Below are 13,622 nucleotides of genomic sequence, written 5' to 3'. Positions count from 1 at the left end.
CTCTTATTGTCTTACGGCGGCTCCCAGAAGGCACTGAGTATGTCCACGTGTAACTTGGTCCATCCTCTGCTCCCAGACAGACACCAGCAATACAATGCCCAACTCTCTCCCTCCTAGCTAGGAAACAATGGAGACCATGGGACTCCATGTGCACCTACCTCAGGGTGCACTTCTTTGGTGCCCAGTGTGACTTCAGGCACCATCAGGATCTCTTTTGCTGATGCCTTCTTCAATTTTTTGTTCTTTTTCTCTGTCATTTCGGTAACTTTTCTCTTCTGTTTTGCCATCCTGCAACAGAGAAGGTAAATTGCTCAATACGTGGGAAATAAAAGGTCTCAGGCCACAAAACATTTTTTATAAACAAAGGAGGATGAGCACTCTTCCATTATAAAGCAAGTACAAAGGTATTTCCAAAAATATAATACAAGTTAAAAGAAAGTCAAATCCCCCAGGTATACTTCCCCACCAGCTGGGGAAGCTGCATCATCTCAGGCCACAGGTGACCATCACACACCCTGTCGCTGGGGCATTCGGTCACCAACGGGTGGAGGGGACCACGATGTTTCTGAAATGGCCTCCTCAGATTGTAGAAGAAGTACCAACTGGGGCTTGGTATGGGATGACACACAGTCTGAGAAGTGTCTGATTACATACTTTCTCAAGCATAGTAGCATCTAGAACTCCATGTAAAAGATTAAAAAAAAAAAAAACGTGAATTCTAAAACTGATTTCCTTTGTGGGATTGTGCCATGGGAGAACCAAGAAATGGCTGAAGTATCAGAACCTGGAAGCATGTCAGAAAGGTCATAGTGGAGAGCCCTCCACTGAGGGGTACTGGCTGCTGCTGGGACCTCTGAGAGGATTCCTCTGAAGGAGAAAGTCTAAGGGAGGATGTTGAGAGTAAGGGGACATCTGAGGAAGACATCTAAGGGAGGACTTCTGAGGGAGGACATCAAGATGTCTGTGGGAAAGACATCTGAAAGAGGTCTGAGAGACCTCTGAGGGAGGGCAGCTGAGGCAACATCTGAAGGAGGAAAGTCTGCCGGGGCCGGGGGGGGGGGGCACAAACAAATCTGAAGAAAGGACATCAGAGGGAAGACATCTGAGGGGGAACATCTGAAGGAGGGACATTTGAAGGGGGGGACACATCTGAAGGGGGGATGTCTGAGAGGGGACATCTAAAAGGAGGGACATCTGGGGACACATCTGAAGGAGTAACATCTAAGGAAGGACCTCTAAGAGAAGGCATCCGAAGCAGGAATTCTGAGGGAGGACATCTGAAGGAGGGACATCAGAGAATGAGGAAGACATCTGAGGGAGGATGTCTGTGGGAAAGATACTACTTCTGATGGAAGTAGTCTGAGAGGGGATCTCTGAGGAAGGACCTCTGAGGGAGGGCATCTGAGAAAGGAATTCTGAGGGAGGGACATCTGTAGAGGGGACATCAGAGGAAGGAAGGTCTGAAGGGGGATCGTCTAAGGGGGAACATGTGCAGAAGAACATCTGAGGGGAGACCTCCGAGTGGGGAACCAGGCTGATTCTTAGAGGGAGACGTGGGAACTGAACCAGCTCCTGCTGCTGCAGTGAAGGCCACTGTTGGGTGGCACTGACCACAACAGCAGCAGGAGCAAGAAGTGCCACCATCTACTCCCCCATCCCACCTCACCTCCACCCACCCCTGCTCCAGTCTCCTCTGTCTGCCCTCTTTGTGTAGAGCCAAAAAGGAGCTGGAAACAGAAAAGCACTTTGCAGAGGCCCACAACCTATGATGTGAGCACCACGATGCAGAGTATAAAAGGTGCTTTTGGAACTGAGATAATAATTTAATAACAAGCACCTGTAAACATATACATACTGCTTTTTATACACGTGGTTTTTAGTAGGAACAACCCAATCGCACATCAACAAAGGATTAAATAAATAAATCAGAATAAATCAACAAAATGGAAACTGACTCAAATGAGATAATATTACAGATACAGAATGGAAAATATAGAATACTATGTGTAGTATTACACAATTTCACTTTTAAGAATATTGAAAATAATAGTAATAGAGAAAGTATATAAGATAAATATACAAACATATATACACAGACTTATGTACACACATATATAAAACGTCTGAAGGATATATACAAAACTTTTACCTTTATTTATATCCAGGGGTGGGGTTACAAGGGACTTTTTTTTTTAATTTTATTTTTACAAGGGACTTTCTATTTACTTACAGCTCAGTTTCATTTGTTTTCAAGGTTTTATACTTGAAAAAAAAAAAAAAACGAAGATTATTTTTTAACACCAGTCCTTTACAAGGCCCACTAATAACAGCTTTTATTCTAACAAATTATGAAAATGTATTTTGTTTTATTTATCCTAAATTCACTCCCAGTGGCTTCATCCTCCATTTTCTAGATTTTATAGATTTTACATATATATGTAAATTATACATTTATCTATTGCATACTTGTGTCCGTATTTTTTTAAACTTAAAAGATTTATTTATTTATTCATTTATTTATTTAATCATGAAAGAGACGGGCAGCCCCTGTGGCGCAGCGGTTTAGCGCCGCCTGCAGCCCAGGGCATGATCCTGGAGACCCTGGATCGAGTCCCACATCAGGCTCTCTGTATGAAGCCTGCTTCTCCTTCTGCCTGTGTCTCTGCCTCTCTCTCTCTGTCTCTATGAATAAATAAATAAATAAATAAATAAATAAATAAATAAATAAATAAATAAATAAAATCTTAAAAAAAAAAACAAATAATCATGAAAGAGAGAGAGAGAGAGAGAGAGAGGCAGAGACATAGGCAGAGGGAAAAGCAGGCTCCCCATAGGATCCAGGGATCATGACCTGAGTGGAAGGCTCAACCATTGAGCCACTCAGGTACCACATTTTTTTTTTTAATTTAATATTTAGTAGACATGCTGTTCAAGGCTGTATATATAGATAAAGGGACAGAAACCCAATGTCTTTTTCTCTTGACACCAGAATTCATTTTGGATTCTATCAACAGATGTTCAAGAAATATAACTCACTCATTCAACAAATATTTTTCAAGACCCAGTTCTGTGCCAGGCACTATGCTAGACCCTATGAACACAGAGCAAACAGCACAGCAAATAAGAGCCTTGATTTCATGAAGCTTCCCTTCTAGTGGGAAAGACACTCCTATTTATTTAAGTAAACGAGAAAACACTTTCACGTGGGGATAAATGGGGTCAAGAAAATAAAATAGGGCAGCCCCGGTGGCACAGCGGTTTAGCGCCGCCTGCAGCCTGGGGTGTGATCCTAGAGCCCCGGGATTGAGTCCCACATCGGGCTCCCTGCATGGAGCCTGCTTCTCCCTCTGTCTGTGTCTCTGCCTCTCTCTCTCTCTCTCTCTCTGAATAAATAAAAAATAAAATAAAATAAAATAAAATAAAATAAAATAAAATAAAATAAAATATAAAATAAATAAATAAATAAATAGATAGATAGATAAATAAATAAATAAATAAATAAATAAATAAATAAATAAATAAATAAATAAAAAAAAAATGGAAGAAAGTGAGCACAGGTGACAGACAGGCAGGGAGCCATGCACAGTGGCAGGAGGACTCTGTGAAGCCACTGGGGACCAAGCAGACAGCACAGGCAGAGCTAGGGGAAGTGCAGGCAGTGCAGCAGTTACAGCAGGCGCAAAGAGGGGCAGGGTGGGCAGGTGCAGGAAGAAGGCCGCTGAAGGTAAGCAAAAGTTGGGTGTGTCCTGAGCACGTCCTGTCACTGTGAACAGATGTACTGAAATGTACATTTCCCCCAAAGCAAAACTGTTTCCACAGGGACAGAAGGGGAAAATGACATCAAGGTATCAGCTGGTGGAATGAAGTACACATACGGGGTCACCCAGCAATCCCACCACAGGCTCACTCTGCTCCTGTGTCATCACTTGCTGGTCACTGTGTCACTGCCTGCAGAATGCTAAGCAGGTGCTAGGAATTGCTAGGCTGGAGCAGGCATTCCAAAAGACCTATCCACATACAGCTGACATGCTTGGGGTGGGGGTCGGGGGGACACAAATACAGGATACATCAGAAGATGGCAAGTGCTACCCAAAGCCAAGCAGAAGCGGGAAAGCATTATGGGAAGGGCAACAATAAATGTAAAGGGCCTAGAAGCAATGCAGACATAGAGAGCCCAGATTTGGGTTCTAAATGCCAATCTCTATAAAATAAAAGGAGGTGGGAGGGGCATGGTGCAGAGCTCATTAAGACTCTAGTCTGGAGCAAGTGAAGTGTAAGGTGAACCTAAGCTGTGCTGAACATCCAGGAAAAGTCAAATGATCACAGGGCCATGTCAAGAGGACCAACATCAGCATGAAGGACTCTCTCTGCCCCATCTGGGGCTGTAATGTATTACAGCACACTGAGATAGTATTACTGTTGTGGAATCAGAAAAATTGCAAGTTCCACAGTCTTTAATTAAGCCTTATTTTAAAAAAAGCATTTAAAGCCAGAGGCTACAAATTTCAATTAGCAACGTAATAAGAAATCTTCAAAGAACAAGAGACTGTTGACACAGGGGCTTTGAAAAGACAAAGGACTCTATCAGCCAATTACCTTCTTGGAGAAATAAGGAAAGTTTAGCAAATAATTACATACCAGTTACCATAAAAGTTAAGTTAAATCTTTATTCATTCTGTAAGTTATCACTAAAAAGTTTAATCACTAAGTCTATTTGCTAAAAAGGGAGAAAGACTTTTCCATATTATGAAAAGGTTTCTTTTAATAGTTCTAAGAGATGGTGTCTCATGACTTTGAGACAATCAATGTTTGTGATAGAAAATGACATTTCCTTACATTTATGGCCAGTGATTTTCAAAAAGGGTGCCAAGACAATTTAATGGGAAAGAACAGCTTTTTAACAAAAGGTGCTACTACACCTGGACTTCCACATGCAAAAGAATGAACCAAGAGCCCTACCTCACACCAAACACAAAAATTAACTCAAAATGGATCAAAAACCTAAACGTAAATCTTTAAGACCCTCAATTAGGCAAGAGTTTCTTAGACATGACACTAAAAACATATGCAACAAAAAAGATAAATTGCAGACTCCTCAAAATTAGAAATTTTTGCACTGCAAATAATGCCAGCAAGAAGGTGCAAAGTGTCCACTATGTATGAAGAGTTCTTACAACTCAACAAAAGAGACAATCTCTGGACAAAAAGATCTGAATAGAGATTACCCCAAAGATGACACACAAATGGCCAATAAGGGCATGAAAAGGTGTTCAACCTCATTCATCATTAGGGAATGTGTATCGAACGACACACCACTTCATAGTCACTAGGTTGGCTATAATCCAAAAGATAATCATAAATACTGATGATATGGAAAACCTGGAATCCTTCTTCACTGCTGGTGGGATATGAAATGGTGTAGCCACTTTGTACAACAGCCTGGTGGATCCTCAAAAAGTTAAATGTGTTGCCATATGACCCAACAACTCCACTCAAGAAAATGAACACATCCACATAAAAGTTCAAACACTAATGTTCATAGCATAAGTCATAACATCCAAAAGGTGAAAACAACCTAAATGTCCACCAACTGATGACCATTTCACAAAGTACGGTATGCCCATGAACATCATTTGGCAAAAAAAAAAAAAAAAAAAAAAGGAGTGTAACACTGACAGGATAAATCTTGAAAACATTCTGGTATGTGAGAGAGGTCAGTCACGGGATACTACAGATTGTATAATTTCATTTGTATGAAATTTCCAGAGTGAGTAATTACAGAGAAGGAACGTAGCTTGGTGTTTGCTCAGGGCTGGCACAGAGGGCAGGGGCCAAGAGTGACTGAATAGGTACAGGGTTTCTTATGGGAGAGGGAAAATGTTCTGAAATTAGGATGTAGTGATGTTCACATAACTATGTAAATACACTGAAACATGCAGAGAAAGAAAAAAGAAGCCTTCTAATCTCTCTCAAACTCTTTGTTATAAATTTAACAATATGATGCCCCTGTATCGGTTTTACTTCTTTCTCTTTTTTTCCCCTTAGCGGTGACGCTATTTCAGAGTAGCTATGGGGTGGTGTGAGCATGTCTATGCATCTGGCACACCCAGAGCCAACAAATGTTCCTCAGTATCCTCAGAAGAATGCCAAGGAAACAAAGGGAGGAATATACCTGCTAAGGAGGGTGCTGAAGAAAGCAGCCTTGGGGGAGCCTCTCGGCCTTCCCCTGCGGGCCAGGGGCAGTTAAGTGGGCCTGGCACCATTACCTCAGAAGGAACAAGACCCCTCCGTTCTGTGTTTTTTTTTTTTTTTTTCCTCCCTAGCCTTTCTGTAAAACATCTAGTCCCTCATAAAGCTATGCCAGCATATGTTCTCCCCATATTTGGTGGCCAGGAGGAAGGTCATGGGGAGGGGGCTGGGGTGTTAGGAAAGCTAATCAGAACAACGGTGACAGTGAAAATTGACTTACCCAGAGCTTACAATGTGCCAGGCCCTGTTCTAGATGCTGTATACATGTGAACTCTGTTCCTCCCATGGCCGGTGAGGGTGGCACACAGGTGAGGAAACCAGGGCCGACTAACAGGGGATGCCTAGAACTGATAAAGCCGAGTCACACACTATGCTCTGGAAGTCTCCAAGTGATCCCAGTTCGAAAAGCTGAAAAGCTGAAGAATGACAATGCTTGCCTCTGAGGAGTGGGCCAGGGGCAGCTGATGGCCACTGGCTGTTCTCTTTTGTCTCTTGCTACCGCTGGAGGGGTTTAGCTCTATGTGTACATTACTTAGCTAATTTGATAGGTTAAAAATGCCATTTTTTTTTACATAAATGATTTTTAAAATTTTATTATTCAGGGTTAGCCAAAGAATGATGAAAAGGCCATTATCATGCCTGCTGACAGGAGAATAAATTGGCACAATCTTTCTAAAAGGAAATTTTATAACACTTATCAAGTGCTTTGGCCTGTAATTCCACTTCCAGGAGCTTATCCTGTTGAAATAATCATGGACAGAGATTCATATGAATGTGCTACAGAGATTCATATGAATCTCTGTCCATGATTATTCATCAGGATAAGCTCCTGGAAGTGGAATTATATAAGGATGTACAATGGATGACAATGCTTCTTCAATTAAAAAGTTGAACCCCGTAACTGTCCAACAGTAGCTGAATGGGAAAATGAACGACTCACTGGTGCACAGGAGCACGCCTGCCTTGAGAGCACACAAAACGTTCAGTCAGGAGTAAGAGCTCAGAGTACAATATAAAGGGAAAAGATGGGGTGTAAACTTAGGTATGTGCAATATGATCCTCAATTTGTAAGAAAAAATGTATACAAATATGCACGAAGAAAAAACTAGAAGAGGCTGTGGACTGTGGGCCACCGGGGTCGGTGAAGGATCTCAAGATGGCTGGGCGAAAACTTGTTCTAAAAACCATTGACTGGGTAGCTTTTGGGGAGATCATACCCCGAAACCAGAAGGCCATTGCCAACTCCCTGAAATCCTGGAATGAGATGCTTACCTCCAGGTTGGCTACTCTTCCTGAGAAACCACCTGCTATCGACTGGGCTTACTACAAGGCCAATGTGGCAAAGACTGGCTTGGTAGATGACTTTGAGAAGAAGTTTAATGCCCTGAAGGTTCCTGTGCCAGAGGATAAATACATTGTCCAGATGGATGCTAAAGAAAAAGAAGGTGTGAAAAGCTGTGCTGAGTTTTTGTCCCTCTCAAAGGCCAGGATTGAAGAATATGAAAAAGAACTGGAGAAGATGAAGAACATAATTCCATTTGATCAGATGACCATTGAGGACCTGAATGAAGTCTTCCCAGAAACCAAATTAGACAAGAAGTATCCCTATTGGCCTCACAAGCCAACTGAAAATTTATAAACTTGAGTTGAGGAGAAAGCCCTGGCTCTCATATTATAAACATTGGACGTTAAAAATAATGATACGGAAAAAAAAAAAAAAGAAAGAAAAAGAAAAAACTAGAAGAAAATACATTACAATATTAACATTTTAGGGAGTTAGAATTACAAGCATGGTTCCCCCTCCTTCTACTTTTCTGTAATTTCTACAACAAAAGCAGAAACACAACACTTGAAGATACCAGCTCAAAAGTGTTCAGTGGAACAAACACTTCCACCACCAGAAAGCCAAGGACCCACGTCAGACACAGAGACCAGCTAACTACTGTATAGGTGAGGCTACGGTCACTAATCAGGACAAGTCAGCACCAACAGGCTGAGGCTGAGGCTGAGGCTGCCGGGTCTCCAGGGCTGAAAAGAAACCCCATACGATCATAAAAAAATAAATAAATAAATCATCCTAAAAGAAAATAGTCTTAAATCTGAACTTCCTACCTGTAGCCAGCTCCCAATGCCCCCTCTCACTCAGCGCATGATACCTCTGACGTGTCCTGTCAGGCTGCAGAGAAGGGCACCTCCCAACTCATTGGGCCAAGAGCCCCTGGAGGAGAGTATGCGCCCTCACAATACACAACCCTTGAGGAAATCAGTGCACAGAGGTCAGGAGCCGAATCCCAGCTCCTGCATCAAAACTGGGACTGACTTTGCTCCTGTTCATTCTGATCCAAGACTGGTGTGTGTTCTGACTTGCCCACTCAAAAATGGCCTCTAGGTTTTGCTCTCTTGGTACCTTGCCCTCCTTTCCTCCTCCCTCCAAAGGCCAAACTTGAAGTCTGGTTATTACTGCAAAAGCTGCAAAAATCTCATTCACCATACCCACCTCCCATCTTTCCAGCTCACCCCAACCCCCAGCACCCTGGGGTCCAATAATCCTTCAGCCTCACTGGCAGTCCCACCACATTTCCCCACCCCAGCCACTCGCCTGGACCAGCCTCTCCTCTCTCAAACCTCCAAGGTCTTCCCCTTGTCTCACAGGACCTGAATTCCTGATCCTAAAGGAAATCAAAGCAACCACAAGGAATTTCCACAAGCTCTCACATCTACCCCTTACCCTTCTCTCCTGCCACGTTCCGACCAAGGCCAAACCCTCCTCTAGGGTGCTGTCCCCTTCCCCAGGGGACACCCTGCCTGCACAGGGACAGCACTGAGTAATCCCCCTTGCACACAGTTCCAGCCTCTCTTCTACTCAATCAACTACAATTTCCCACGTTGTAGAAGCTCTCTTGATCTCAGACTTCACCTACCTCCCTGCACTGGCTGTAACCCTTTCCTCCTGTCCCCTCCTGCCTCTGCCGCTCCAGCACAACTGTTGTCAGGATCACCAAGGGCGCCACCCTAAGGACAACAGCTCCGCCTGACCACACTCTAGCCAGGCTCTTCTCTCTCTGCTGGTCCTCAATCTGGACCCACCAAGACCTGAACAAAACATCAGTATAGTTTCTAACACCTCAAGGCCCCATCCCTACAATTACCCCGGCCCCCTGAAAAAGTGCCTGCCTAAGAAGTCAAAGCTGCCAAAGAATCCAGCCAACACCAGAAGCTGGGGCCCACGCAGGCAGCCCTGGGGAAGGCGACAGCCGGTCAGCAAACCTAGATGGGGTCCATGGACTGACCCCCTGAACCCGTGTTGTCCTGAGCCTACCGGGTGTCACCCCTCCTTCCCGTCCCTACTCCCTCAGTCACTGAGGACAAGCCCAAGGTGAGCTCAGCTCCCCCACCTCTTATCCCTACAGCGGGTCATCACTGGTCACCAGCCACTGCAGACAGGAAATCCCACCGCAGGTTCTCCGGGCGGCACGTCCTGCCGCAGCTGCAGCACCTGCCGGCCCACGCTGGCTTCTCTCTCCGCGCGATTTCTTACCTTGGCTCCGAGACGGACTCCAGAGACGGCTTTCCGTGCTCCCTGGTGGCCTCCCGACACTCCGTGCGCTGTGCGCGCCTGGTCCTTTGGCGAAGGGAGCCCACCTGGCCGTGTGTAGGGCCGCTCTGGGCGCTGGCCCCGAGGTGCGCTGGTCCGCGGCCTCGTCGCCCCCAGCACAAGGCCTGCTCAGGACCCTCGGGCCGCGTGTCCTCCCGTCGGCGGCCCTCGCCTCCGCGTCTCTCAGGAGCCCCCGGGCCACGCTGCAGGGCTCGGCGGTGCCGGACGCCCTCCCCAGGCTTCCCGGTTCGCTCGCTCGCTCGCTCGCTCGGGGACAAGCCCGCGACCTGAGGCAGGCCTGCGGGCGCACGTGGCTCCCCCTCCCCTCCCCTCCCCTCCCCCACCCCGCCGGCCCGAGTCGCTGCACCCGCGTCGCCGCGCCCTGCTCCCTCACTGTCCCGCAGGCGCCCGCCGCCCCTTCAGCACGCGAGCGCCCGGGCCGCCGACGTTCTCCGGGGCCCGGGGCCCGGGGCCCGGGGCCCGGGGCGGGCGGACGCGCGGGACCCCACCGAACGCCTGAGTCAACGACGGAGTGTGGTGACGAGAATGCCGGGCTCGGCGGGAACAGCCCGGGGCAGCGGGCGCCTCGGGCCCCGCGGGGCCGCCCTCGACCGTCCCGCTCCCTCACCCACGTGGGAGCCGCCCCGCGCCCCCGACCCCGACCGCGACCCGACCCCGACCCCCGAGTCCTCCGCCTACCTGCGCTCGGCCGCCAACGCGGGCTTCCGGCAGGCGCCCCGCCCTGGTGACACGGGCCCGCCCCCCAGCGGCGTCGCCCCGCCCCTCCCCGGCCGAGGCCCACCTCCGTCTGCCTGCCGGCCAATGGCGTGCGGCGGCCGCGAGGGGGCAGGTCCGGGCACCGACGCGGACTGCTAGCGTCATCCCTGGGCGCCGCGGGTTGCCGGGAGCCGCGGGTTGCCTAGCAACCCCCACGTGCGAGCTGCCGGGACTGTAAGACTGTGCGCCGTGTTTGCACGCCGCACAGGCGGAGCCTCGGGAATGCGGTCGTCTGCCTAGGGGTCGCCCGGGCGGCCCCACGTGGCTGGCAGGTGCACGAGTGGGGTGACTGTCGCTGCCTCGGAGCAACTGGGGGTCTGGCGACCGGAGCGCCGCACCGGGAGCAGGTGCAGGTCCGCAGCGCCTCCCCTGCTTCTAGGTGCGAGGGTAGCCCCCGCGTACGCAGGCGCAGCTCCGGTCACTCCCCGCGCTCCCGTTGGTGCAGATGCGGGTGCCGCTCGGGTCCCTTCCCGTCCTCACCCGGGTGCGGCTCCGCTGCGGTCACTCCCCGCGCTCCCAGCGCGCACTGGTTTGAGCATGTCCAGCCTTGCTGACCTCGGGAGAAACTGTCCTGCTTTCAAACTGCCCCGAGGCCTCGTGGCCCCACGGAGAAGACTTCATCCTATAAGCTTAAATAGCACATAATGCCATGTAAAAATATATAAATGTATAATACATTGTTTAGTTTTGCCTTTTAAGAAAAGAGCTCTGGCAGCCCGGGTGGCGCAGCGGTTTGGCGCCGCCTTCAGCCCAGGGCGTGATCCTGGAGACCCGGGATCGAGTCCCACATCGGGCTCCCTGCATGGAGCCTGCTTCTCCCTCTGCCTGTGTCTCTGCCTCTCTCTCTCTCTCTCTCTCTCTCTCTCTCTCTGTATGTGTCTGTCATGAATAAGTAAAATCTTAAAAAAAAAAAAAAGCTCTGATAACGGAGGGATGGGTCATTCAAGTCAGCCTCCCATTAAGAATAGCAAAAAAAAAAAAAAAAAAAAAAAAAGCTAGCCAAAATATAATCGTTTAAAAATAACTGTTATGGGGAGCCTGGATGGCTCAGGTCGGGATCTGGAAGTCCCAGGATTGAACCTCAGGTCCTACTCCCTGCTCAGCCAGCAGTCTGCTTCTCCCTCCCCCTCTGCCCCTCCTCCCAGCATGTGCTCTCTCTCTCTCTCCCTCTCTCTCTCTCAAATAAAAATAAAATCCTTTTTTTAAATACAATCTTTTTTTAAAAATTCTGTTATAGGGGTGCCTGGTTGGCTCAGTCAAGTGGAGCATATGACTCCTTCTTTTATTTTATTTATTTATGGTAGTCACACACAAGCAGGCTCCATGCACCAGGAGCCCGACGTGGGACTCGATCCTGGGTGTCCAGGATCGCACCCTGGGCCAAAGGCAGGCGCTAAACCACTGCACCACCCAGAGATCCCTGGAGCATGTGACTCTTGATCTCGGAGTCATGAATTTGAGCCCCACATTGGATGTAGAGATTACTTAAAAATAAATAAAAACTTTTAATACTAATTCTGTTTAATGCCATCAGAGTGCTAATTTTACAGTGAAATATTCTTACAGGTTAAAAGGAAAGTCAGAGTAGTACACATGATATTTAGCAATATTTTCCACTCCGGGGTCAGTCGGTTCTGGAAGAGGTAGCAGGAAGGCTAAGAACCTGAACAGAGATTGACAGCTTAGCAGGAAGGCTAAGAACCTGAACAGAGATTGACAGCTTGGTGGGCTAGGGCTGCTAAGGGGGAGGCTTCTTAGAAAATGTCCCATCTCTGAGCTGAGATCCTGAACAGCTACACGGAGTGAATATGAACCAGAGTAGATCGGCTTCGCAGGGACTTCATAAAATCCGTATTAAATTCATCTCAATTTCTGAAACTGCAAGTGATTCAGGGTTTATTGTTCATCTCAATTTCTGAAACTGCAAGTGATTCAGGGTTTATTGTTGGTGCTGCTAGCCTGCTCAAAAAGGGTAAACTCTTCCTAGAAGAATAATATCCTGTGGGCCAAACTATAAATGCTCACATATTATGTCCAGCACTCAATAGGAAACAGCTATGTGCACAAGGAGACAACACAACGTGATAGAAAACCAAGAAAAAGATAGCACTTTCACTGTACAATGGATTGCTGGCACACTCACCCAATGTTGTAACATCATGGATCTGAAAATGTCTAGTTTCTGATGAACAGCTCCAGTCACCTGCTAGCACAATATCCATGGCCATGTGTTCAATTTCTAAGGCCGGGTAGCACGTCAGGAGCTTCTTAGCATGGTATGTAATTCTCTGCAGCAGAGGGCATGGCTTTGCACCAAATTCTGGGGGATGGTGCCAGGGACCACAGTCTCATCTACCATGGATGTACCTCTCTAGCTGTGTTAGACCTTCCAAGTTATATGCCCCAAATCCAGGACAGCTTATGCCACATACTGATCTGCTACAGAGCCTTTCTTTGTCTTATGGCCTCACTGAAAACCAACAGACTTCCAATAAATGGATGGTGGTCGTATTAAATATGATCCATGCTGCCTCCCAAATCTAAAAGGCAGAAAATTGTATTTGTTTTCTATTTCTGCATAACAAATGAACACAAAATTTAGCAGTTTAAAACAATAAATTAAGCAGCTTCGTGTCACAGTCTCTGAGGGGTATTCTCAGTCTCCGGTATTCTCAGGAATAGCCCTGTGCCTCTGACTCACTGTCCCTCACTAAGCCACAGTCAAGGTGTCTGCCAGGGCTGTGGTTTCATCAGAAGGCTTATCTGGGGGACAGTCCATTTCCAAGCTTACAAGCAGCTATTGGAAGGACTCATTCCTCAAAGGCCACTGGGCTGAGGGCCTCAGTGCTCACTGGCCATCAGAAAAAGGCCTCTCTGAGTTCTTTGTCATGGGGGCCCCTGCACAGGCAGCTCACATGGCAGCTGGCTTCCCTGGGGCGAGTGAGCAAGAAGGCACACAAGAGAGAAGTCACAAGCTCTTTGTAACCACATATTGTATGAT

The 13,622-nt window shown here is 47.4% G+C and overlaps 1 protein-coding gene across 1 annotated transcript in view; it reads right to left on the bottom strand.

Annotated features, from left to right (window-relative positions):
* C6H7orf50 (chromosome 6 C7orf50 homolog) overlaps positions 1-10,140 on the bottom strand; it is a 147,898-nt gene extending 137,758 nt beyond the window's left edge. Inside the window, exons 1-2 of the mRNA XM_038539693.1 lie at positions 9,788-10,140; positions 159-288 (exon numbers count right to left, since the gene is read on the bottom strand). Coding sequence (XP_038395621.1) covers positions 159-287 — 129 coding nt within the window. The 5' untranslated portion in view covers position 288; positions 9,788-10,140. The remainder of the gene's footprint in view (positions 1-158; positions 289-9,787) is intronic.
* Positions 10,141-13,622: the final 3,482 nt, after the last annotated feature.

This window comes from Canis lupus, chromosome 6 (assembly GCF_011100685.1).
Source record: "Canis lupus familiaris isolate Mischka breed German Shepherd chromosome 6, alternate assembly UU_Cfam_GSD_1.0, whole genome shotgun sequence".
Taxonomy (NCBI): Eukaryota; Metazoa; Chordata; class Mammalia; order Carnivora; family Canidae; genus Canis; species Canis lupus.
This window is presented reverse-complemented; position numbering and strand designations above follow the sequence as displayed.